The 27,537-nt window shown below is 27.5% G+C and overlaps 2 protein-coding genes and 1 long non-coding RNA gene across 4 annotated transcripts; 2 read left to right on the plus strand and 1 right to left on the minus strand.

Moving 5' to 3' along the window:
• On the minus strand, positions 1–27,369 carry LOC111032952 (beta-galactosidase-like). Of its 2 annotated transcripts, XM_022313450.1 has the most exons (11): positions 26,710–27,369; positions 26,363–26,529; positions 8,071–8,221; positions 6,068–6,131; positions 5,502–5,596; positions 4,537–4,732; positions 3,495–3,847; positions 2,239–2,502; positions 1,470–1,607; positions 1,192–1,404; positions 1–262 (listed from the first exon to the last, which is right to left on the minus strand). In XM_022313450.1, the coding sequence occupies exons 1-11, from the start codon at positions 26,770–26,772 to the stop codon at positions 77–79; spliced, it is 1,890 nt and encodes a 629-aa protein (XP_022169142.1). In that variant the 5' UTR covers positions 26,773–27,369; the 3' UTR covers positions 1–76. The 2 variants fall into 2 exon arrangements, with proteins under 2 accessions (XP_022169142.1, XP_022169144.1); XM_022313452.1 differs by lacking the exons at positions 26,363–26,529; positions 26,710–27,369 and adding an exon at positions 15,565–15,905.
• LOC111032951 (peroxidase mlt-7-like) lies at positions 12,619–21,850 on the plus strand. The gene is made up of 14 exons (XM_022313449.1): positions 12,619–12,772; positions 16,190–16,322; positions 16,389–16,584; positions 16,769–16,960; positions 17,043–17,209; positions 17,583–17,778; positions 18,528–18,725; positions 18,785–18,917; positions 19,511–19,661; positions 19,728–19,904; positions 19,989–20,187; positions 20,640–20,742; positions 20,826–20,902; positions 21,751–21,850. Exons 1-13 carry the CDS (start codon positions 12,723–12,725, stop codon positions 20,884–20,886), a joined length of 1,956 nt encoding a protein of 651 aa, XP_022169141.1. The 5' UTR covers positions 12,619–12,722; the 3' UTR covers positions 20,887–20,902; positions 21,751–21,850.
• Positions 25,071–26,254, plus strand: LOC111032953. The gene is made up of 2 exons (XR_002604355.1): positions 25,071–25,596; positions 26,092–26,254. It is a non-coding gene; the product is annotated as an uncharacterized LOC111032953 (long non-coding RNA).
• Positions 27,370–27,537: the final 168 nt, after the last annotated feature.

Raw genomic sequence — 27,537 nt, forward strand, 5'->3', positions numbered from 1 at the left:
TATAGATTATATTTATTTTTGTTTATTCATATGAATAACATACATTATATTTTCTGAACATTATTTTTATTTTGAATTATCCATCCAAACGATGTTTATCAACCAACTTGACAGTGAAATCTTCAGAAGCTCCTTCAAGTTCTACCATCACTATAGAGTTAAGTCCGGGAACTAAGAACGGAGCTGGCACGTATAGTGTGATTTGTGGACCTACTGCTGGCCAATATCTACCGATGTTAATTCCATTGATAAATGCAAAACCCTAAAAATAGTAGATCTTATAAGTTATAAATTACAATAAAATAATTGTAAGTTTTTCAACTCTACAATATTCATGAATAATCTTTGGAATATTATTTAGTTAAAATAAGTTACGTAATTTAGGGTATATTTTATAGTTGACGATTCTTATCTCAATTTTTTTTGTCAATTAAAAATAAGACATTATGGTCCTTTTCGTAGTAAACATGTGGAATATTAATAATTCAATTATACATTTATTATAATGATAAGACATATGAATAATTATATAATATAACATATATGTATAATAATATATGATGTAATGTGATTGTTTATTGATAAATTAACTCTTCTGACAGTGATAAATATTATGTTTTATTGTTTTCTATTAAATAATAATACTCATTAGCATTCTGTCATTTATATCGTAAGGTCATACCCAAGAGCCATGGCCATCCCTAGAGCAGAGTGAACGAGGCCTATGCTCACAGCTCAGGGATCCGAGCACCGTGCTTTTGGACATAAGTATATTGTATGATGTATACCTATTATGCATTGAACACAAACTTATTTTCAACTGTTTTTTAAAATTATTATTTATTTATATTTTAAAGCTTAAACTAATAATCAGCATTAAATTTCTTACAAAATTACAACAATTATTGAATTATTTTCTCTTTGTCATACTAATACTTAAAATCACATTTTACACTTGGTATATTTCGTTTTACTCTTTTATGCTCAATATTTAAGTTAATTTATTAATTGTTTTGTTTCTAGCTTATTTTAATCTAGCGTTACTTCATGTAAGCTATGATTAAAACATCAACAAAATTCTACGTGGCCCTTGATAATATTTTGCCCATAAACAGTATGAACCATGATCGCTTTGAATATTTATTTTGTAAGACTCGAACTAATAATATTATTTTAAAGTAATCGACAAACCTTTGACCATCCAGACGTATCTAAAAATGTATCCAATGGTTTTGTGTGTTTATTATCTTGTGGTATGACGAAAACTCCTTTGTAAAAAGCTGGTGGTTTGATATTTGGTTGAATTTTTTGTGTTTCTAACCACGATGTTTCGTTTAACGGATACCCAGTCATTACCCACGGACCTAGGGTGTATTTTCCTAGAGTTACGTTTGATAAAATCCCCTAAAGTTTAACTATTATTACATTAACTCAATTTAATATCAAATGTCAGTATGTCACGAAGATACCTTTATATCCTCCAAAAACCTCTTGTCGTTAATTCTGCCTTGATTTTCGACAAGAATGCTCAGCTTTTGATTATTACCGATTACTGATATTTCCATCGTCGTATTACTATTAGATCTGCTCATTATTCCTAATTTCACCTAAATAAACATCATTAGTAGTATTTAATTTCACCTATGAAATAATTGCATATTAAATATCTTCAAACAGAAACTAAAATTTAAGAACAATTATTTATAACCAAATAACTATTATATATATGCTATCTCTATCATACGGTATTTATTCTCTTCAGTCTTCAACGACCTTTTTACTTACTAATTTTATTTTGAATATAGTTTATTAAATTATTGTTATTGAACTTCTAAATTTGTATTATTATAATATTAGTAATAGTGAACTTAATGCAGAATATAATTGTTTATAGATGTATGTAACCACCTATTTTTCAATCATCACAATTTTCACGATCAAAGTATTAATGACAAATTAGACTCCCATTGATTATAAATATTAAAATTGATTAGGTATTTAAGTATAACAAAATGATATATTATATTATTATGTGTACATGTGACATGAGTATACTATATATATATTATATTTATAATTTATATATATATCACCTGCTTAAAGAGTAGGTTACTTACAGTTACAGCTCATGTAAGCAACTTTTAATATACGATAAAAATATTCTATCTGAGTTGAATTCAAATAAATTATCATTATATATTATGTATAAATATAGGTATGATAAATAAATATATGTACATTATTCAAAAAGATGATTGCTCGGTCACCAAGTGATTTTATAACTAGTGGTAATTTGGTCAATCCTCCAATCGGTGGTAAATTAGTTTCATACAATACTAGTCCATGATTAATATCCATATCTTCAAAGCATAATGGTACGTTATTTAAGACTGGCTTAAGACGCTGGGCTACATTGTCAAATAAACTGACCACGGGCAACATATTTACGGTTCCGTAATGCCCTTTTGGTGAAATTTTCGGAGTTGACGTGGTTGGAAAATTCTGTAAAATTTGTCTTAATATAAATATATATTATTTATTATTATAGAAATTATAAACATTTCATTATTTATAAGTAGTTTTAAATATAATTTATCTTTAGTGTACCAGTGTACTTCATCCGAAAGTTTTATTTAAAGCACATTTTAATATTCCCAACAATTTTGGACACAAACTCAACAATAGTTTATTGAAATTTAACATCTGTGTAATAAAACGATTTTTGTGAATTACGTTTTTCAGTTTTTGTTCAGTTTAAATCTAGACCTAAAGATATCCGTATTTAATCAACAGTGCAATAAGTACACAATACGTACCTATAGTAGCTATTTTCCGACCAGTATTTCAATTTTTATTTTCATGAAACTTTAATTTTAAATCCAAGGATAGGTTAGATATGTTATATGAATCATAAAACAAAGTACCTTGGTATTTATAATTAATATTTTGCATATATTCGTATGTTAAATATTGTGTGAATTTATAAATTAATTTTATTCATCGCTAAACGATGGTAGCAGAGAAGTAGTATTGTTCAAACAAAGGCTCCTCTGGTGCCGGTGGAAAAACGGAAAAAAGGTATTTATAATTTAAAAAAAATGTTAATTTAAACTACATGGGGGTCTTACTTTTTAAATGAATACAAAACATACGTGTTCACGAATCAGTGGCGGTCAAATTAATTTGTCATGGAAGGGTGGGAAATCTAAAATTATTATATGAGTAAAACATCTTTAACCTACGAATAAAAATAGAGAACTAATTAAGTGAGATGTAAATAAGTAAATAAAATTAGACATTCGCTGAACATTTTAAGCAATGGATCATGTAAATTGAACCTCAATTTCACGTGATACACAGTACACGTAGAATAAGGAGACCTACTAGAAGTTGTACATTGAAATACCTGCGTGCTTTTGAAGACAATATTTATTCATGTATTCCACTAAATTATTTTAAATGTTTTTATAATAGTTCAAATGTATTTTAATTACCGCCTTTTTAAGGACCTGCTTAATAGCATGGTACTTTTCTGTCGGATCACCAGCTTCGTCTAGCGGAGCGGAAAAATCGTACGAGGTCAATTGCGGTCGATAGCCCGATTTATCTAAAGTTGTCCCATTGGTATTAGCACCTGAAGTAAATCCAAAGTTGGTTCCTCCGTGGAACATGAAAAAGTTGAATGATACGTTGGTCGCCAAAAAATATTTTAATACTCGTGTTATGTCCTCGGAATTTCTAACCGGCCGCGGGCTGTCCCAAAAAGCTACCCATCCGTCGTAGAACTCAGAGTTAACTAATGGCCCTTTCTTTTGAACTTGTCTCAAATGATCAAAACACTCAGTTACTATAAGAAATTAAGTTTAGTTACAGATGCACATAATATCATATTGACTTGAAAAATATCCAAAAATAGCTGTGATAAAATAACTTGTTCTTTTACTTAGAATAACTTGATTTTATCACAGTTAACTATTATAGTTACAGCCAGATATATCTAGTGAGTATATACCGAGTGATCTATTTAACGCAAGACACTAATAATATCAAAAGCTATTTGTTTTTTAAAATATTTTTTACATAATTTTAAATCTTTAAAAACAACATTTTTCTAAAATAATATTTTTAATCCATAATTATGAAGTAGAATATTTTTTGGTGTACTTCGATGCATAAAAATCGAATTTTTGACTAGTAATTCATAAGTAATAAATTTATAAGTGTTAAGTATTGTGGAAGTACATCAATTGTGCAAATCTTATTTTACACTGTCTAGACACTTATTATTAAAATATGTGTCATGCATTTGTATTTTATTTATACTATATCGACTGATGTTATACATCTAACACATGTTTTTGAACTACATTTATATTAAGAGTCATATACAATAATGGTTTTGGGAAATACCTATTTATTTTTTAGTCTGGTAACCTTGCAATAGGTATTGATACTATGTCAATAAGTAATAAAATAAGTCATCAATAAGTAATCTTATTACTTATAATATTATAGAACGATTCAATTTTAACTTACCATTAACAACTGCAGCGAAATCAACAGTAGCGAATACATTTGGTATCTTTCCACACTCTAAAAAAGATAAATTGCATTCGTCGGTCGTATAAAGTAGAGCTTTTTCATCAACATAGTGATGGACTAAATCCCTAAGCCATAACTTGTACTCCGTGTCACAGCTCCCTAAATCGTTATGTCCGTATTCATTTTCTATCTAAGTAAGAATAAAATATATTTTGTATTAGAGATGACTCAGTTATTCAAGATAAGTAATGTAATTAATTTAAATGAATACAAAATATGTTTATTTTTCATTTATGATTGAGATCGAAAATTCAAAATTAATGACTTTAATGCAAAACAAGGTACATAGCAATATATTGTAGTACAAACAATTTTTTCTTAAACGTCAACCCTGTCAACGTAGGCTTGGAAATAAGTTGATAAATAATAGCCAATAAGTACCTAATAAATAATTGTATGTACTGTATACTGTATGACATTCCAGTTCCTGAAATTTCCCAATGGAATAATTGTTCATTTGTATTACCTATACCTATAATAACTAACTAGTGGTGTAACTCGGTGTAAGTGAACAACGTTGTATCAAAATCAATTTTAAGAATAGGATTACATTTTCGTTACGAATGTGACTCCCTAAATTAAAATGGTTCTTAGTTTTTACGGGATTTAAGTTAAATCTTAATTTTCAAATATTAAAAGTTATATTTGGTTACGAGAATTTCTCAAAATGTTGAGAAAATATCAAGTAAATTCAAGACTCTTTCAACTTCCTTGTATGTTGCAAATAAAATAATTGTGATTACATTTCGCTGCAAAACAGTTACAAAATCTTTAGGTATTTTTGAACAAGAATTCCAAACTCGGAGTGTTAACATGGAGTAACTGCATGAATTTCAATATAAAAGAAGACGTGTGTTTTATAAAATACCAACTACCATGCATTTTAAATGTTGACTCACCTGGACCATGATTATGTTTCCACCATTTCCATATAAAAACGGAACTATTTTCGGCATTAATACTGAAAACCATCTTTTCACAAACTTTGTGTAATCTGAAATGATACAGGAACATCATGAAATCGAATTGATCAAATTGTTGATAAGTTTCTCAAATTATAAAATACATAAAAAAAATAGTTTAATAGCCGTATATTTTATTAATCTCATATAATTCAAACTTTGGATTTTTTGGCGAAGAAAACCTATGATTATTAAATTTAATATTTATTTATAATATTAATATACCTATATACTAAACTCTTAGTACAGAACGAGACACAAGTGTCCATACCGACGATCAGCATCAAGGTCTTGACTTTTGATATAATATAAATTATTTTAAGTTAAAAAAGTTGAGGTATTTTTCTGATTTTAAACATCATATATACATCATTTTTCAAGGTATAAATAAGTAATAATAGGTTAATACTTAATAAACAAAACATAAGTAAGTCTATAAAAATATGTGAGGCTTATAGTTTTGAATAATAAAGGATAAATATATAATATAATATTAATATTACTTGGGTCGCTGGATCTAAAATGTAAACTAGGTTTTTCTTTTAACAGCCAATATGGATGACCACCCTGCAATGTTTTAAAAAAAGAACAATAAAAAACTAATCAAGTACAAAACATTTTCCAGGTTTATTAAACCAGTCGTCTGAAAAATAATAGCATTCAAATTTCTCATGAAATGTATATGTAAACACTATACATTCCTTCCTTGCGATGGTGGTTCACGCAAAATCGCCATGAATTCTAAAAAAAGTCAGTTACAATGTTTCACGCGAAACCTGTTTATATTCTTGTAAACAGAAACTGTGTCCACAAAATAATATATTGTATTTCAAAAGCAGTTTTAAATATCCATTTCTGTAAACTCTGAATGGGATATTTAATCTTAGACTTAGAACTACATTATGAACTTATTGGTTTTAAAAAAGGTCAATGATACATATTTTTTATTGTTGTATAATTCCATAAACACTATTTGATATTCTTTGTAATTTGAGTGCTTTATAATATTTTTATACAAACTTATCTATCAATTATAAACTGAGTCTATACAAAAAATATTATTCAAAAATAATAATACCTTTCATTTGAAATCAAACAAAATATTGTTGTTCAGTGTATATATTATATTCTAAGGTTTCAAAAAAAAAAAAATGATAAAATTGTTATTCTTTGTTTAATATCTAATTTATCTAATTTCGTCAATATTTAAACTTAAAAAGTAAAACTATGTTTATACATTTGTTTAGATATATTGGTTACAGTACCTATAATATATTTGTGAAAATCCTGGTTATACATTTTCAATCTTTAGCTATAAAAATTAAAAAATTAATACATTTCTAACTACAAAATAATTTGCAAATATTCAAGTTTTCGATGAAACGTTTCAAAATTTGAAGGTAAAATACATATAAAAATCCTATTTTGCCTTTTATATTTTTCAACTGCTACTATGTAACAATTTGTGACGACCTTTAAACTATATTTTCTTAAGACGTTTTACGGTGTACATAAAATATTAAAATGCTTTTATGAACATTCTGTGAACATTTAATGTATCTACCTACGGTTATTTTTAGAGTTACCCACACCAAAAATCAAAACCGAGTTTGTCTAAATGTCCTTTTTTCTTCAAAATGTTTTTGTTTTTCCAGGCGTTTTTGAAAAGTACTTGACATTTTAAATCTTGACCCCTCGAATGCACCAACAAGATTCACCTCCCCACCAGTAAAGATACTAAAAAAATCGAAGCATTATTTCGAAGGTAAGTTATCTTGTACAGACCCCCCCCCAAGAAAAAAAAAACACATTATAAAATCAATACATTTTTCAATTCACTCTAACAAATTATACGATAATTCATATCGAGGAGTACTGAAAATACAAATAGATGTAATTGAGTAATTTGCTCGACTTCGACGAATAATGATACCACGTGTTAACAATCATCAGTGCATAACGATTTAAGTTAGACAGGTTGAGTAAAGCCCCATACAATACCATAAATTTTGGATGAACGTTCCTACACCGAAACAATTGCTCTATTCAGTGAGAAGTACAGTTAACACTAGTACGCTACATCGGCCAAAAAGTATACAATTTCATATCATTAATCATTTATTAGTACTTTTTACATTTTAAATTTAACTGACAATTTTAAGATTATAGTATTATACATTGTATTATATTTGCGGCTCAAAATCATTGCGCAACCTGTCTATCTTAAATCGTGATACACGTAAAGGTCCTCTTATCGATGGAATCACCGAGACTCAATGAAAACTTATCAATCTCATGATTATTATGTGATAAATTTCTATATAAATAGTATAAAACGATGATCTATTTTCATTTTTTTAAAAGACTGCATTAGCATAAAATAGTGCTAAAACAAGAACATATTTAAATATCACGGTTAGGTACTTCGAAATATGCGATGTTACGAGTCCTGAATTTATAACTTTGGAATTTAACAATATTTTTTCATGCTATAGTTAATACTTACCAAGTCCCTTTCAGCTGAGATAAACGGCCCTGGTCTAATAAGTACACTCATATTTTCTTGTTTTGAAATTGTCAAAAAGTGTTCTATGTCAGCTTGTCCTTCAAAATCGTATACACCGGAATATGGTTCATGTAAGCTCCATTCTACATAACTAAAAATAAAGATTACATTTCACAAATTTATATCTAACGAAACATTTATTCTTTATAATGCATTAATCGCTCATCTGATTAAAACAAGTGACATAGGATTTTGTGACAACATTTAATTTTTTTCCGATTCAAAGTATTTTAAAACCGTAGACCTGAATGAAAAAGCATTGAAGTTTTTAGATACTCGGCTCGCAGAGGTTTTGGAAGTGGAATATATTTGAAAAAAATATTTTTCCCAATGTTGTTTCTAGTACAATCCGACACCTAAATGTACAGCAGAGCGGTTTCCACTTTCCCACGTTAAATATGTACCTCGGTTTATTTAACAAGTAATTTGTTTCGTCCGGACTTTCATTAATTCGGACAAACTAGAGCCCTACTTAGTTTAGATTAAAGATGTTCTACTGTATTTGCAAATAAAATGTTATAAAACTAAATATTAACCTTTCAGTTTCAACTATTCCATATAGTAATCGGTAAAAAATACCAAGACAAAAAAAAACTGAAAAAAGAACAGTAATTTTTAAATATATCAATTAATGTTTACAAAAAAAAATATTTCTTCATAATTATTTTGTATATATACCTGTTAAAAAACTAATAAGTCAAATTGTCAACAGTTTATTCACAATATGATTCGTTTTCATAATAAAATATGATATAAATAGGGACCGGTTTCTATATTATAGAAACATCAGAAAAATGCACTATAAAATATGCATTTATGCCCTTATTTTGTAGGAATACACGCTATAAAATAAAAAATAGGCAAAAAAATCGATTAAAAAATATCTTATGTTCATTATTTTGTATACTCGTATCTTTAGGTTCATAAAATTATATTATATTTTTTATTTATTTATTTATTTTATATATACGATTCACAATTTGTAGTTATTTCAAAATATCGTAACTTCAATCTGAAAATTAAATATTTAAATATATATAAATTAAATCAAATGAAAATAAATTACACATACTTGAATCACGACAAACACGACTAATGTATGTTTACGAAAACCTCCTCAATAACAGATTACTAATACTTGTCCCGATAGGTCTCAGATAAGGTAATAAAACGACTTTGTCAAACTACATGGACAATAATTATAACTAAAATAAGCAAAATATTACATATTATGCATTTAAAAACCGTAAAATACAGAAATATGCTGAACATGTCAAACAATTACAAAATATGCAAAAATATGCAAAATTAAAGTTTCTATTGCAAATCTATTGACAACAACTCAAACTTGTAGCTTACCTAGCTATTTTTCGGACTGTTTAGAAAAAGACATGCAAATTCATATAAATCCGGTCCATAGTTATAAATCATTTGATATTTAAATATAAAAAAAAGTTTTAAAAAAATGAATTCATGATAATATCATGTTATTATAATTTATAATCATTGTCAAAAGTTTTATTTTTTTTATTCATACAATTAAAAACAATATTTTTCAAAAGAAATATTTTTTATATTTCAATATTTTAAAAAACAAGTGTATCAAGTGTACATTCTTCCTAATATTTTTTTAATTTTAATACCTAATCAATTGATGTATTTTAAATTTTTTAATTGTTGTTATTTTTTCCGTGTTCTTTGTTCTGTTGTCTTATTTTTCTAGGATTAAAAATTACTACCCATACCATAATTTATCATTATTGATTGATTCATTACAGTGACATTCCCAATGACTCAATACACTCAATAGTGTTCTAGCTATATTCACTATTCAGTAGTTATTTACTGACTTCCCTATATTGTTGATTTATAAGCATTTATTTTGTTTATAAAAATGTGTTATATTTGCGTATTTGAAATGAAGTCCGGAAAAAAAGACCAAGGAAAAGAGAACACGGATAAAATATGATAAATTATTTTATAGCGATTTTCCATTAGTAACACAGTAGGCTTAACTAATTTATGGGAATCACAAAATGCGTAAATTATTTAGTAATTGTTGTAACGTTACTAAATCTTATTAACATATAAGCAAGAGCAGATTTTGATGCCTAGAATTCGAGAGATTTCTGGACTAGACCCTTCTTCGAATTACTATTTTTAACTAGTATTTTAGAAAATAAAATTTAAAAAAAAATTATTGATATCGATATTGAATACTAATTAAGTTTTAATAGTGCATAATTTCCCAAATGTGTAAAAAATAATTGTAGTTATGTTAAACTGATACATGTTGGCTAAAATTCAATACTAGGCACGTCATTCAAACAGAAAGCGGGCTCTGTAAAATATTACAACCGGATCGCTGCCCGCCCGGCGTCCTGTAACCGCTCTCTGTATGACTCCACCTTTAGAAGTGGGCTGCTACTTTTGTAATTTATGGCCAAAATCTCTCCCCAATCCGCCCTTCCTTACAGACAAGTTCATACTGACTTACCAATGAACGGTGTGAATAATTTTGTGTGCATAATTTTCTATACGTAGTCTAAAATAATTCCTACTACTTTGAAATCATTATGTGTTGAATATTTTAGTTTCTTTAGTAATTTAGTAATAGTGGAATGTTTCAAGTTTTTACGATTACTATGTTTTGAATTATGCAATAAACTAACAAAACTTGTTATTTCCTATACTTTTGAATAATTAAAATGTAATGGCATCGGTATTTGAACTTCAATAATTTATAAAAAAAAATGTACCAAGTAGTTTAATGCTAAACTTTATTTTTAATTCCGGAAAAATAAACTTATGCGGAATCTCGCATTCAGTTTTCATGTTATTAGTGCACAAATAAAATTTTTTATAAATTTTAATTACAAAATAATTGACATAATTTCGTGATTTTGACGGATTTTGTAGACATTTAAACTTTAAACGCTTATCACAGACGTAACTAGTAAGTTAAATTATTTAACATATTTAAGCATTTAATGAAATCATTTTTGTTGGTTTAGACATAAATTAACTGAAAAAAAAACATTTTTTAAAATTCTTTCTAACAAAAAAATGTATATATCACTACAATTGTTTATTAAATCGCTACCGATGAATTACGAAAGATAGGTTTTTTGGAACAAAAAATTAAGATTTGACGGTTGCCGATTATAGGTCGCGAATAATTTTGAATGATACAAGTACCTGCTTACCTAACATGAGTAAAAAAAATGTTATCAATTATGAGTATAAGTTTCTTTTAGTTATGGTTAGTTGAAAATATTAATGTGGGTTGGGTGGGTCGTGTGTAGCCCTCACTGAACCACATTGAGCATTATTTTCAAAAAGATAGAATGACATATTGGGTAAATATCATAATAAGTCGCCAAGGCATAAAGGTTAAGAACCACTACAAAGCGGTGGGTGTATGCATCTGCGCGGTGGCGTCTTAGCAGTTATATCATCACACGGCGACTGGGTAGGTAGGTGAAAACCGGTTTTCCTGTCGCAGCACCAATCCATTTATAAGCACAGCCGGTACATCTATAACGACACGGTCAAACGACGTTAATTTCAAGGTCCCAGAAAAATTCCCTTTATTTATATTTTATAATAAAATTATGTACATTTATACAAAAACATCCGGCCGTACAACGACATATTATTTTACGGTCCGTCGTTCTACATGATACTGACTGTAATTCCGAAATGGGCGTATGAAAATGTAAAATAATAAAATGAATATTGATTCCAGAGCTGTTTTCATTGCATGTCATAGTTTTCATCACATGCATATTATCGGCAAAACCCTATTTTAGCACAGTGTACAAACATTATAAACAAGTTACTGAGGCAGACTTATGGTAGACTATATGGTATTTCGCGTTTACAATTTAAGAACCTCTTGGGTAGAGGTTATATAATAATATGGCTTATTAAAATCTTGTTATGAATAAATTATTATTATTTTCTTACGTAACGCTCGTATAAACTGGCGATGAGTATACATCAGATTACGAGTATCTGGTAACAGGCAACAGCACCGCGATCGTGCCAGCGTTATAATGCTACACGTGAGTACGTGACCCACTATATTTTGTATTGCATGTTCTTATCGATAGTTGTCTATCGATAATTTACTAATACTATTTTTTAAATTTCTTTTACACGAGTTTAATAAATATGTGAAGTATAAGACTACCATACGACCTAACATAAAATAATCATCAAATAAAATAATTTAAGTGATAAGTATATGCTTAAATGCTTTAATGCATTCATTATTTTACATATATTTAATGCAATTATATGATTATTTTTTTGTATTCGAATGATAATCTATTTAAAAAATACAATGGAAAAACAATATTATTATTATTAATAAAAGTTACCATTAGCTGACTTAAGAATAAAAATAATTCTGGTATTCAAACAGCACAATCGAATAATTCCGATAGTTGTTATTCGATGTAGTACGGGGAGACCGGGAAACAGCTCTTTATTACTTTCAGTTTAAATGCAGCCATCCACAGATACTACAGAATATTGTTCAATTCACTAACGTAGTTCGTTGTAGGTAGGTAATCTCCTCATGTAAAATGGGAAACGTTTTAAGAAGTAGAGATAAACCGTTAATAAATGAAGATTCGTGAGTATATTATTTTTTGTTAATTAAAACGCTTTTAATAAATTTAAGTGTATATTATATAAAAACCATTAACCATTATTATTAGAACTTACAATATATAAAATAATTTAGTTTTAATTAATAATACGATGTATACGTTTACACCAAAAAATTTAAAAGAATATAATTTTTGATCGTAAAAGGAAATGTGCAATGATTGTGCGGACAACTAGTGTACAATGAGGTTATTTATAGATACTTAAAACTAATAACTAATAGAAGATGAATGACAAAAATTATTTTGGAGAGCTTACAGAGAAGTTGTCATCATTTTGATAGAAACAAGATATAATTTTAATTAGGTATAGTATGTGACATGTGGGAATTTTTGGTGACTAAACTAACTGTATATAGGTATATTTTAAAATTCTTATGTCCCTTCTGTTGTCTCTGTTTGTTTATGTATTTTTTTAAATACATTTTTCAGAGAATACGCTTTTGACCGTTTTCAACATAACTTTTTTAAATACTTAAATTAATTATTCTGTTGTTATATGTAATACGTAAAATACGTTATAAATTAATCCACACTTGATTTTCAAAAAATGTGAGACGTCCTTAAGCTAAAAATACACAAATTACAAGTATATATTTCTCGTTTAATTAATATGTATTGAAAGTCATATAATATATATGGCTGGTACTCATATGCTATTGTCTCGGTCCAGGGGTGCCTCCAGTGACCCGGTCGTGGGGGGGGGGGGTCTAGGGCATAATTTTCAAAAAACTTTCGATGTTATAAAATGTTATTTTTGTCATTTTGTTTTTAATAATGCACAATTTTTTAGTAATAAGGGTTTGGGAGGGGACCGTGCGCCCCCCCCCTATTTGAGCCACCTCTGCATCGGTCATGTTCATGGTTATATTATAAAATGGTTACTTATGAGTTATGAGTACGTACAGCTGACTCTGTCTTGTAGATACTGTAGTCTCTAGTATAATAGTTTTTAAGGAAATTTCAGTTACTTACTTTGTATTCGGAATATAATATATGTTTTATGTTCAACGAACGATAAAGACGTGTTTGTTGTTGTATACAAATGTATAAATACATTTTCACACAATTTATGATAAGGTACACTAAATTTGAAGAAAATATAATTACGAACAAACCAATGTTTATCATTTTAAAAACCATGGGAGATAAATTATCAGACGTAGCAAACGATGAGTTGGAAGTTGGAACTATTGTAATTAGAAATAATTATAGTGCCATAATTAATTTAAGTATTATATTTTATAAGTATGTAACTCACTAAATAGTTTTGTTAATTTTTTTAATGACCAATGAATTTAATTATATGGCCTTTGCTCTAGACTCTAGAATATCCAGATATTATAATTTCTAATGATAGAATCTACATCAGTTGCTACATAACAAATTTACAATTAATAAAAATTATAACTTGATACCTATTACATTTTCCAGCAAGTGTGTATTCCAATGAGTTATTTTATACTTTGAGCGGAGTGATGAATGCATTGGTTTTGTAATGACATAAATTAGTGTTTGCTTACGTTTGTCGTCACATTTTGCATTAGTAAACGTGCTTCAGTCACAAGCTTTGAGGGTAATTTCTGGTAGATATTTGGTATAGTTGGTTTTTCGAAAGGGTAAAAAAATTCAGACTTGAAAAATTCTAAAAAAATATGTCTATTGTCAATAACTCAAAACCAAAAAATAGGTATATCATTTAGATTGGTCGACTTATAGACTTAGTAGAATATACTTAAAAAGTAGCGTATTTAGATGGTCTCGAGGGGGGAGGGGTCAATTGTCATCGGTGCAATAATCTGAGGCCCATTAAAGAGCTCATTTACTTGGCATTGAAAGTAGGTACCTAATACCAATTATGAATTTTAATTTTTACTATACGTAACATTCATTAATCATTTAAAATTTAAAATTAAGTACCTATTAATAAAATATTCGTGAAAATAAAATGTATAAAGTGAGTGTAAAAAGTAACGTTAGTTGTATAAGTACTATATTTGGGTCCTAAAGATAACTACGAAAAAAGATTTAATCCGAACTGTCCTGGTTTTAGAACGTTATATTCTAGTAGTATGTGTTTTATTTGAGTTGTTGCCTGATTAATATTTACTTTTTGAGATGTGTCTATCATACAACGTATATAAATATAATATTATCGCTTAATAATAACGACAGTCAACAATCTCAATATTATAGGTATAACATATTGTCATAATATTAATGTCTTGTTCATAATTTTACATTTTCAAAACTTGTTTATTATATTATATTATAGTTGACAATAATTAGTTACAAATTACAAATTCAAATTTATAAGAAAAATTATCAAACGAGTTTTTTACTAATTATGTTTCATAATATGACATTGCATTTATTTGTATACTTTATATTTTCAATCATCTATTGTATAGTAATATGTAGTCAAAAAAAACATAGACAGAAGTCTGAAATTCGTATTTACGCTAAAAAAGCATGGACCAAATTCCAACCTAAATTAATGTACACTAAAAAAATCTAAGCCACAATTTAGAAAAAATGTTAAGCAAGGGACGCATCTAATAACTACCCTAAATATTGAGATGCTTAACATTTGTGAGTCAATTTATGATAGACTCGTTTTAGACCTTAAGATTCGACAAATTATTCGGTTATTAATTTTATTGTATTGTAGTAACTACTTCAACTACTCGCACATCAGTAAGCACCTTATAATTACATCTATGTTGTTAATTATAATGTAAATGGGACATTACTTAACTGTACATCAGCTGTAGGATTGCTATATTCCAAAATACGCCATGTTTGACACAATTTCATGCAATCACAAATCCCTGCCACCTTAAAATTAGAATACTGTATTTTACGAAAGACTTTTTTTATAAAAAAAATATGAATTATTCAATTCCAACACAGTCGTGTACATGTTGACAAATTAATAATCATATCGATGACACTCAAGAGTCATCAAGACATTTATTATAACTGTATAATATCAGTAATCCACACACATTTGTATACAAAAAATGACACCAAATCTTATATTACTAAGTACTAAAAAATATAATAACTTCTATAAGTAATACCTCCTGGTTATATAATAACTATAATAAATTAATTTTGTTACATTTTTAATAAGATTGTATTTTGTCTAGAGTACATATGTACAATCCTAAAGGTCACGGTTTTAATACTATAGCGGTTCAATATAATTAGACTTATCTAAGTCTAAAATAAATTTAATACATCGATAAACATTAAAAAAATGTTTACTACCTATAGGTCAAAATATAAATCAATATAATTAATATAATTAAATTATTATAAATTAAAAAAAGTTTATGATGTGGACTTCATTGTCTAATGCTACATCTTAATATTTTCAGCCCTCTTATTGGTTCTAAGTTAAAATCGAAATTGAAATGGTTCAAATTACGGAACGTGGTGCTCTTCATGACCCTTCTACTGTGCATATTAATTGTTTTGTATGTGGTTTTTATGTTATTCAATACACCAAAGGTAAATATATATATTTTTAAATATTGAATTACTAAAAATAATTTAAAACTACTTTTCATATTTTAGAAAATATCCACTCTGAGATTAACTAGCGTGGCAACGATCAACAATGATTATTTCGATATATGCTCACCACAAGTAACGTGTGACCCTAAAGCAAAATACAGGACAGTCAATGGATCATGCAATAATTTGCAAAATCCTAATTGGGGTGCAGCACTAACTCCTTTTTATAGATACATGGATCCGGTGTTTGGCGATGGTAATTTAAAAAATATTTAATTCTCAATGTCTGCCTCGATAATAATCGATAAATCAGAACAAAATTTAAGATCAATTTTACATTCAAAATATATAAGGTTATTATGGTAGGAAAGTATTGTTTTAACATTAACTATATACCTACACTATGATTATTCAAATTAAAATACGTTGTATGGTCTAAGGGATCTCAACTTTCCGTGTACAATCGGATGGAAGTCCGTTGCCAAATGCTCGAAACCTTACTCTAACGATGTTCCAAGACACGCTTAGGATTTGTGATCATCAAAACAACGAACTCTTGGTTCCATGGGGCCAATTCGTTACCCACGATACGGCTTATTCGCCAGTTCGTAGTGTCAATTCAACTTTTCCTGGTAAGCTTTTACTACAATTTCAATAAAACAATAAAAATCATTTTCTATTTTTTAATCACATTGTGTATATATTATTATACAGCTGCCCTAGACCATTGTCAAGACCAAAATCCGCCAAAAGAGTGCGAAGCCGTCATTCCATTATCTCCGGATGATCCAACGTACGGAAAAAAAAACATGACTATTTTAAAATTCATGCGTCTTGTAACTTCTCCAGCTTATAATTGTTCCTTAGTTCCTGATACTGTTGTAAGTATTTTTTATTTTATTATGAAACCAGAACATTATTTGGAATGTATTTATACCTATACGAATTCAAATATTATTTATTTTCATTTAATAATTATTTCTTGTAGTAAAAGTTAAGTCCTTGACACTGAACTTGTATTTTTTAATATAATGTAAAAACATGAGTATGATTATGTAATGTGATTTCCACATTTATTGCACAATTGAATGTAAAATATTTTTTGTGTTATGAGCAAATTTTACTGTGGCAAAATTTTTAAACTCAATTTTTCGTAGTAGTACACTATGTTCAGTTGTTAAATAGGTTCTAAAAACAGACTAACAACTATCTTCAACTTATCACATTTATTTTTTCTTTATTTATAATCTATAGCTGAATAAAAACACGCATTATATCGACTCGTCAAATGTGTATGGTTCAGATACTGATTTGGCAAATGAATTGCGTCTGTTCAATGGAGGACAATTAAAATACAATACAATTGAAAAACAAAAGTATTGTCCTCAGGATCCAAGTGACGTTGTAAAAAAAGGAAATAAAACTGAAGTAACGATAGCGTTTCTTGCAGGTAATAGACAATTTTGTAAATACTCATAGAAAAAAATATTCTGGAGTCTGAACTCTGACTTCATATTTTTTTTTAAATCAAAATTATTTCTGTTGATTTTATGTTTTTAATTGTTTTTCATTTTAGTGTTATATATTATGCAGAAATAGTGATATACCTTACAATACTTCACTAGGTTAGGTTAGGTTAGGTTAGGTTAGGTTAATGACAAATTATTTATTTAAAATTAAAAAACCCCTAAAATATTCATGAATCAATAAGGGTCATATTCAGAACAATTTTTTTTGTCACACAAAATATGTGTAGAATTTGTTTTAATACAAAATCAATGTTACAATGCAATTTGTTTTTTTGGATTAAGGCTTCAACTACTAAGGTAACATAAGTCTTATTATACTATTATTATAGTGTATTAAATAAATTTTGAAAACCTTAACATGGTTTTTGTTTAAAACATTATAATTTCATTAGTCAATTACATAACAATCAAAACATTTTTTCATATTTATAATATTTTATAACTTCCTTCGGAAAAACTAATACTATTCTTCTGTCGCTTGAGGTATATTTTTCCCTCCTTTCATATTAAATGTTTTAATTCAGTGATCCATATTGTTATCAAATTTAAAATAATAATATATCCTTTTCCATTTTTTAAGTTTCGTATGAATTAATTTAATTATTTTTTTATTATTTAGAAAAATGTATATATTTTTATTAAATTCACATTAATTATATTTTATGTTTAGGAGACGTAAATGTTAACCAGAACTTAGGAATAGCATTATTTCAAAATTTATTCCTAAGATTCCATAATTATATTGCCAACCAGTTGCAAGTAGAACACCCTTCATGGACGGATGAGACTATTTACCAAGAAACGCGTAGAATCGTTGCAGCTGTAACTCAAATTATTACATATGACCATTTTTTACCGATAATTTTGGGTAAGGAAGACTTAAAAATTAAAGAATTAATCATTTTGTATAATTCACATTTTTTTTAGGTGAAAAATATATCAGTGAATATGGTTTAAATGACGAAACAAATTATGATCCAACAATAATAGCTTCTATGGCACAAGAGATGACCAGCGGTGCTTTTCGATTACTTCACAATATAATTCCTGCCCAATTGAAGTATTTACATTATACATTTTTATTTCAAAAATCGTAAACTAAGATTACAAAATACCAGTATTATTACTTATTATAATTTATATTACACAACTTTAAAATATTAGACTATAATAAATACTCAAACTATTTCTCTTTTATTTTTTATTAAGTATCGGCAGCTATGTCCGTTAGCATTTGTGGGGGGTTATGGTTGATTGAATAACACGCGTACGTGGGGCTATGTATGTGGAATTCGTTACTAAAAAACTAGCGACGCCGGCCGATGCTTCGCCTCAAAACACGTTAGTGACAGAGGCCAACCACCGAGCCACATCAGCCCCACTAAAATTATTCAAACTTATTTCAATTATTCAATTAATTTAACTATTGATATACAACTGCAAAAGATTCTACGTTAATGACATTAATTGCAATGCCAAATATGATTATTATCAGAGAAACATACAATTACGAATCCAAGTTGAATAGTTTTTTTATGATTTTAAATCCACTCTTATAAGTAACCTAAAATATGTACAAATGGACATAGTATTAAGTTTTAATAAGTACTATTGTATAACAAATTAATTTTAAGATTTATAAATATCTTACAGCTATATGTCCGAAAATTACACTACGTATGAAGTGGAAGAACCTTCCAAATCGTTATTAAGACCAAATTCATTGATTGGTAACGTTGATGGATTAATTAGGGGCTTAACAGAAACTCCCGGACGCGAACCTCGAGCATCATACAATAACCTTGTAATTTTGCAGTAATTTATTTATTAAAATGTCTATAATTAATTTGATTTCTATTTCTATTTAAAGATTTCAAATATTCTTATTGAAACTCCAACAATCAATACTACTGGATTTGATCTGCTGTCTTACGACATACAACGCGGTCGTGATGTCGGTCTCCCACCCTATACTAAAATGAGAAGTTTATGCGGACTACCACAAGTAAAGTCATTTGATGATTTATCGGATTACATTCCATCAGAAGTATGTCACTTAGCTCAATTTATTCACATTTGTTTTGAAATATTAAACTTAAACTACCTACCTCGATTTGTTATATTATTATAGAAAATTGACCAGTTAAAACAATTCTATTCATCGGTTGACGATATTGATTATTACGTTGGAATTTTATTGGAAAATAAAGTAATCGGATCTATGTTTGGCCCTACTGGAAGTTGTGTTATTGCTGATAGTTTTTACAGATTTAGAAATGGCGACCGTTTCTTTTACGACGTAAAAGATCAACCTGGAAGCTTCACTTCAGGTAAGAAAAAGAACAAAATAAAAAACCGACGAATTCATTCAGCTGTAGGTATCGACTGTAGGTACACTGTCGTTGAGTATAGGTATGTTGCTTTAATAGATACATTACATTTTATTTCTAAAATGACAATTTGTTTCATATGAATAAAGCACGATTCTGAGCGAAGACAGTAAGTTAGCATCTATTTCTAACGATATTGAATGTATTATCAGCTACTACAAAGTACTTAAATAAAAACAATTTTTCTTTATTTTTGTATTAGTAGGTTACATGGAAAAGTGAATTTATTAATTCAAGGTATTTTAAATGTTTAGTGTAAAATTAGTATAAATATTTGTGTGTTTAGAAAATAATGATAAAGCCATTTAGGAAGAAATGTAAATCCTCTACGCTTATAATTTTTTGAATTGTAAATTCGTAACTAGTAATTGATTCGAATTCGTATATTTTAGATCAAATAAATTCGTTGAAGAAAATTACGCTTAGTCATATAATCTGTGTTACATCAGATATAGAACGTATTCAGACTGATACATTCAGGTTCATTGATCACATGTAAGTAAATAGGTCCCTTACTTATTATTATATTATTCTAATTACATGATTCTAATATTCAAATGCATATGATAATATTTTAGACGAATGATGAAACTAAAGCCCAACTGTGAAACGTACACAATAGACTTGACTGCATGGTGAATAATTCCAAAACATAGTAAGTATAACAACATTATTATTTTTCTTATTGTATTACCCCTTAATACAAGTTATTTCAACCAAAATGTTCCAATATTTTACTTATCATACCGATAGATCTAACAATGGGATTATACTTTTGTAAATGATTTGAATTTGTTGTAATGTTTACTTGAAAGTTATGGTCAGCCAGGCCACTTTTTCCAACTTCGTTCCACAACTCCTATTTATTTGATTTAAATGTTTAAAATGTAATAGATTATAAATGTTGGGAAAAATTTGAAATTCAATTGAAATTAAAAATCTAAAAATTTAGACTGACACACTTACCAAACCAGTATGGATCTATAGACATTAATTCGTATGGATTTAGAAAATAGTTTTTACCTGAACTCCTTAATTAACTTTACACTCTATAGTAGTGAATCCCTAAAAGGACGTCGAACCGAGTGTGTTGTCTCTGTCTTACTAATGTATAGAAGAGTAAATCTGTGAACCAATTTTGTGTTTTTAGCTTTAATATTAGACTATTAGACTATTACCAAATGCAATAGTAAAAATAATAACTAGAGCATGGCATCTTTTTTATTGATATTTAAATTTTAAGCAAATTATAATATGTACATTTTAAATTTCTAATATTTTACATGGTTATAATCACTTTAAAATGAACATCCAAATTAATAGAATCCTTTGAAGTGCCTTAGATATTATTCTTACCTTTAAATTTTAAAGTTATACCAACACGAAGTCGATGCTAATAAAATAAAAATTTGGTTTGATGTACGTTTGTATGAAAGACATAATGCATGTCGTTTTGTTTCCCTTTGAGAGGTCAAAATTGTGATAAACATTTTATATTTACAGTTTTCCTCATATGTACAGATTTAAGCGATTATGTTATTTTAAGATCGGAACTTTGAGCTCACTGTGTGAAAACAAGGAAAAACAACTAGGTGCAGATGAATATTATGTATCAAGTAAAAGGTTAAAAAATATCTGTTTTTTTTTTTATTTGTTTTTATTTATACTTTTAGAAAAAGTAAAACGTAAATATTTTTGAATATAATTACATTATATTAATACTATTTATTTATTTTTTGTGCATAATTTATGTTGAATTTAATATAATAGGCTTTTGCCGAGAAAAATTATTTTTGTGTAAAACTCTATTTGTCGTATGCTATAGCCTATAGTATATAATGGATTTATGTCGAATTTCTATAAAAGTTAATAATTAGATAAAAACCATCAGGACTATATGACAAATATAAATTATCACTTACCTAATAATATCTTTGTGTTTAACAGTATAGGTACCTATAGGTGTTACACCAAGGCTTAAAACTGTTTGCAAAATGAGATGTAAATTTTTTCAAAATCCTGTACCCAATATCATTATTTTTGGAGGTGGTAGTTACCGGTTACCTATCAGTTATCACTAATGTATAACTAAGTTATTAGTTGTGACCACTGACCAGTTTTTAACGGTTTTCAAGTGGTTTAAATAAGCGCTAAATAACCTATGTTAACGAGTTTAAATACCTACAGTTTTTTACGCAAACACTTCACACTAGTAAACGCCATAAGGTCTATGTTATTTGTCACATTTTCTGATACCAATTATGAATCATTGATAATGTCTTAATGCGTATATAGGTATTATTAAACGAGATATACTATCTAATAAGAAAATCTGTAATTCTGAGTCAGAATTTCTGACTTCTGACTCCTTTCGGTTCTGACCACCCCTTTGGGCTTGCATCACTTAATGGGTGCCTTTGAGTATAAACTGAACCAATAATCTAATGTTTTAATAATTATTTCAGAATTTGGACCCTCCCACTACTTAGCAGTTAGTTCTTAAAAAAGTTTAGATCATAATAGATAAAAAAAATGTTGGACAAGTCAGTGATCGGCATTTAATCTTTCTTTACTTTTAATTTTTAGAAATTTATTAACTGTATGTAATATGTATATATTTTATTACAATATGATTAAACCAAAATTATACTTAAAGGAAATTATTAATTGCAAATTAATTTATTGAGAAGATATTATATTATAGTAGAATAAAGTAGGTTGAATATAACTGGTTTGAATTTAAGAGGTATTAATGTCATTTTACAAGTTTCATTTATTAAGTCACATATTTATTAAACTTAATAAAGAATAATGTACTTAATATGAAAATTTTAAAAACTGATTTAAACCGATCAGTATTATTAAAAAAAAAAAAGATAAATGATGACTTATCTGTTTTTGTTTGGCTACTGAATTTTATTTTCATTTAGTGGGATAGATCTCCGAAACCAGAAAACGGATTTTGTTGTTTGGGGTCTTGTTAGATTCATATTGACTAAAAGTAGTGCATTGAAGATTTTCAGAACTTTATCTTTAGTACTTAATTCACTACGGAGCTTAAACATTTAAAACACATTTAATTAGGCGTTTTTTTTATGTTTTTAAGCTTTAAAGCTTTCTAGTGAATTAACGATTGAAGATGAAGTTCTGAAAATCTACACTGAAGTTCTCCTAGCCAATGTGAATTCAACAAGACTCCAAAAAACAAAATTTCGTTCTTCAGTTTCGGAAATCTGCTCAGCTAAATGAAAATTCAGCAAAATTAACTCTTTATAACTGTGAAATATTACACAATTTTTTTAAAATTTTTAATTCCACATATTGTATCTAATTAGTAATCTCTTTTTAATGAGCTATCAACCATCTTTCTAGCTATCATAGCTTAGGAGAAAAATTAAAATAACAGAAATTTTAGGACTGTTCACCCCGACGTTTTGAGCTGTTAATGAAGATTTTTAATTTTAAATTTTTTTAGTTTTATTTTCTATAGTTGTCAATAAAATATTAATTGTTTGATCAAAAAGCTTGAAAATTGTATACAAGGTTCCTGATATACCTATATTTACAATATCGGTTGAAAAAAATTAAAAATACACAGGCACGATTTTTTTTTTATCAACATTTTCAACCTTTTATACTTGAAAATTAAAACAAAGTTCCATGCAAGTAGGTTATTCTGTAACCGAAAAAATCTAAAAATTAATAATCACAGTTTTTTTTTTAGTAAATGTGGATGAAATTACATAACCAAGAATAATAATATATGTAATGTTGTTGTAAATTAAAAATATTATTCGCGGGTGCTTGAAACTTTAAAAGTATATACTTCGCTTAAGTAATTATTAAATTTCATTCACGCAAATACGCAATGACGTTTCAAATGTATTTTTTGGCAAAAACGAATTTAATACTAATATACTAATGCTTACTAGTAAAATAAATTACTTTAATCACAATAATATCATCAAATAATATACTAAATTACTATAAGTAATATTACAGACTGACAGACGGTCTTCGATCAGAATGATTTTTTGTATACAATGATTTTATATCATTGAATTCAAATTTAACACCATCTATTACAGTGACCCACTTGTAACCTACTGTACAGCAGAGCGACATACATTTACCCCCTTTTTATTTTTATTTTTGGTTGTTAACTGTCTCCGGGAAAAAATTGGTAGATATTTGATTTTGGCCCTGGTTTACACTACTATATGGACTTATAAATACGCAGTATGCGAATGAACGAAAATTGTCTTCCCTTCATATCTAGTTAATATAATGTGGTATAATCTTATAAATCATAAATTTCAATCAACATTTTAAGCTAAAATGATATTGCTGATACAAGAAACCTATTTTATCTTTATTTAGTTTATAGAATTTGATATCTGAGCTGAAAGTTGATGAATGTATTGCAATATAAATGTTGTGTGTTTTTTCAGTCATCACATGTTTTGGAGCAATAAAAGTGCTTCAAAATTTAACTTTGAGGGTGGTTTCTTGTGGAAAACTAGATGTTTCTAGTGGAAATCAAAAATCAACTAGCTCTAAAATATTGCATTTTTTATCGCGCACACAGTTCTGTACGCTTTTGTGATTCTTCTCAGTTCATATGCATGGACATTTAATACAGAAAAAAAGGTATTTTGTATCTTAGATTTTGAGTTTATAATCTACTAATATACTGATTTTGCCTTTTGTTGTACATTTAAATAACAAACAGTTAATTATTCTTTTATTATATAAATTAGTTAGATTACTGCATTTTATACTTCATATTACCCGACGATGATGAGGTAATTTTTTTTAAATGTTTTTAATTAATTTCACAAATATTTTTTAAACATGAAAATGTGTAAAGATTCTTCAAACATTTTATTAGTGATAACAAATAAAATCATTATGCCACATATATTAGGCACCTACTTGTTTATAATCGGAGATTAAATTTTTATGAAATTTTACATTATATTATGAATTTATCTTCAATCTTCAATCTTCATAAAATTGTTGGTACTTTTTCATTATCAAACTATATTAATCTAAGAACCTTGAAACATTTCACTATTAGGTACTAAAATTACTAGAAACGATGTTACATTGGGGTAAGTATTGGCCGTTCTACAGTATGTGGTTTTGACTTATAAGTTGAGAGTCTGATAATTATTGTTTCAGTGATCATACATAGTCAGTATGGAAAAATTAACAAGAGCCGCACCGCTGCTAGTTTCACATATTATATTAATTTAAAATGATATAATAATTTTTTTCAGGGTAAAATTGTTGTTGACAAATTGTTTGTGAAATTCAAACATTTCCGTTTCGCTAAGTATAAAATGCGTAAGTCAGCTCAAGTTTTCATCTCTTTAATAGTAATATTAAAATAATTTCGCAAACGTCCATACCACGAGTACCTATATAAGTATTAAGTATATTATTATAAGTACCTATTATATATATTATATAGGCTTATAACATTATTTAAACAAACAAGAATCACTAAATTACCTACTTACCCAATAAAAACCAATTGTCTATCAGAATCCGATATAAGCTAATCTAAATATATATATATAATCTATATGTAATTATAAGCTAATATTAAGTTGGATAGACATTTGGCTTCATGCATAATTACGATAAACGATAATCATAATATTATACAGAATACTCAGAAACTGAGAAAACTCATTCGAAAATTCCATAACGAATATTACTGTTAACGGAAATGTATTAATAAGACACATTGAACCATGAACATGACCTGCATTTTTTTAAAGTTGTTTAGGTTGTATCTTATAATAATTTGTAACATGAACTATTTTTTATTTATAGATAAAAATAAAATGCAACATCCTATAGAAAAATTAATTTTCGTACATAACATTAGCAGCCAATTATACAGAGTGATAATTTCTTCATTGGACACATAAATCGAGATTTTGGTGTGATGCAAACATTTTTTTGTTGCTTTAATAAAAAAATGTATTAATTTGTTTAAATTAATTGTTCCAAAAATATTTTATGTAATATTTTTGAAATTTAATTGACCATGAAAAATGTTTAAATGTCTATTCATTTTTCTTTTAATTTGTCAGGTACTTACAACGATATTGCATTAAGGCCCGCAGATTTCATTTTGCGTATACGATCTCTCCAATAGGGCCTGGGCACTCGAAAATAATGCATTGATCCCGAAACATATCGGAATATATTTCCGTCTTTGATGAATTCATTTTTTTCATAGTCCACATAGAACCTCCTTTCACTATTCTAAAAATGAATATGATATGATTATATATTATCATTATTTTTACTGTTTAAAATGCAAAAATATGTTTGAGTATTTTATTTAATGTTTATTTCCTACAAGTATAGTCATCTGTATAGTCAAATAGTATAGTCATTTATTTTATAATTAGATACGAGAAAAAAATTCTGCACAAAACTTACTATATTGTCAAAGTGAAATGACAATAAAAGCGCTAAGGAAAAATACACTGAAATCGTAGTCATTGTAATTGATCTAATATAATCACCAGATCGTCACAAGCGTTCAATAGTAACTGCGTTATTTTTTCACTAGTTAGGCAGTTAGGTTTACTGAGACTAATAATATAGTAAGTTATTCAACACCATATTTGTGGTTATTGCATAACAGCACTACCAGTGGGAACATTTTTCCAAAATTTAACTTAATATTATAACTAAAGTCAGGTACAGAATGTAAAGAAAGTAGGTAAATAATTTTATTAAATCGAGTGATGGGGTCGACCTTTTTTTAACAATCTATACATAAATAAATAACATGGGTAGGTACATGAGATTTTTAAGTTGGTAATCTACGGTGATATTTCAATAGATTAAAATACTTCATTTTTTTACTGTATTAATCTATGAAATTTAAATTATTGGTAAAATCAGAATCAGTTTGGATGGTTATGTATGGATTCATCAGTCACCAATGCTGAACAATAATTAGAATTTCAGTTTCAGATATAAAGTGGGTAGATGTCCTGAGTGAATTTCCGTAGTTTCAGAGTTATTTGTAGTTATTAATAATCCTCACTAATAATAAAATACATTTTCAATAAAATATTATGCTACTATATTTATGTAAAATTAAAAAAAAAAAATACAATTTAATTTTGTTTTGAACATTAAAAAACATCGTTGGTTAAAATTTTAAACGTGTTTAATAAATACATTTATAAAATAATATAATCTGTATCAAATTAACGATATACATTTGCATTGTTTATTATTATAGTCTCATCGTTG

Source organism: Myzus persicae, unplaced genomic scaffold, assembly GCF_001856785.1.
Source record: "Myzus persicae strain clone G006 unplaced genomic scaffold, MPER_G0061.0, whole genome shotgun sequence".
Lineage (NCBI taxonomy): Eukaryota > Metazoa > Arthropoda > Insecta > Hemiptera > Aphididae > Myzus > Myzus persicae.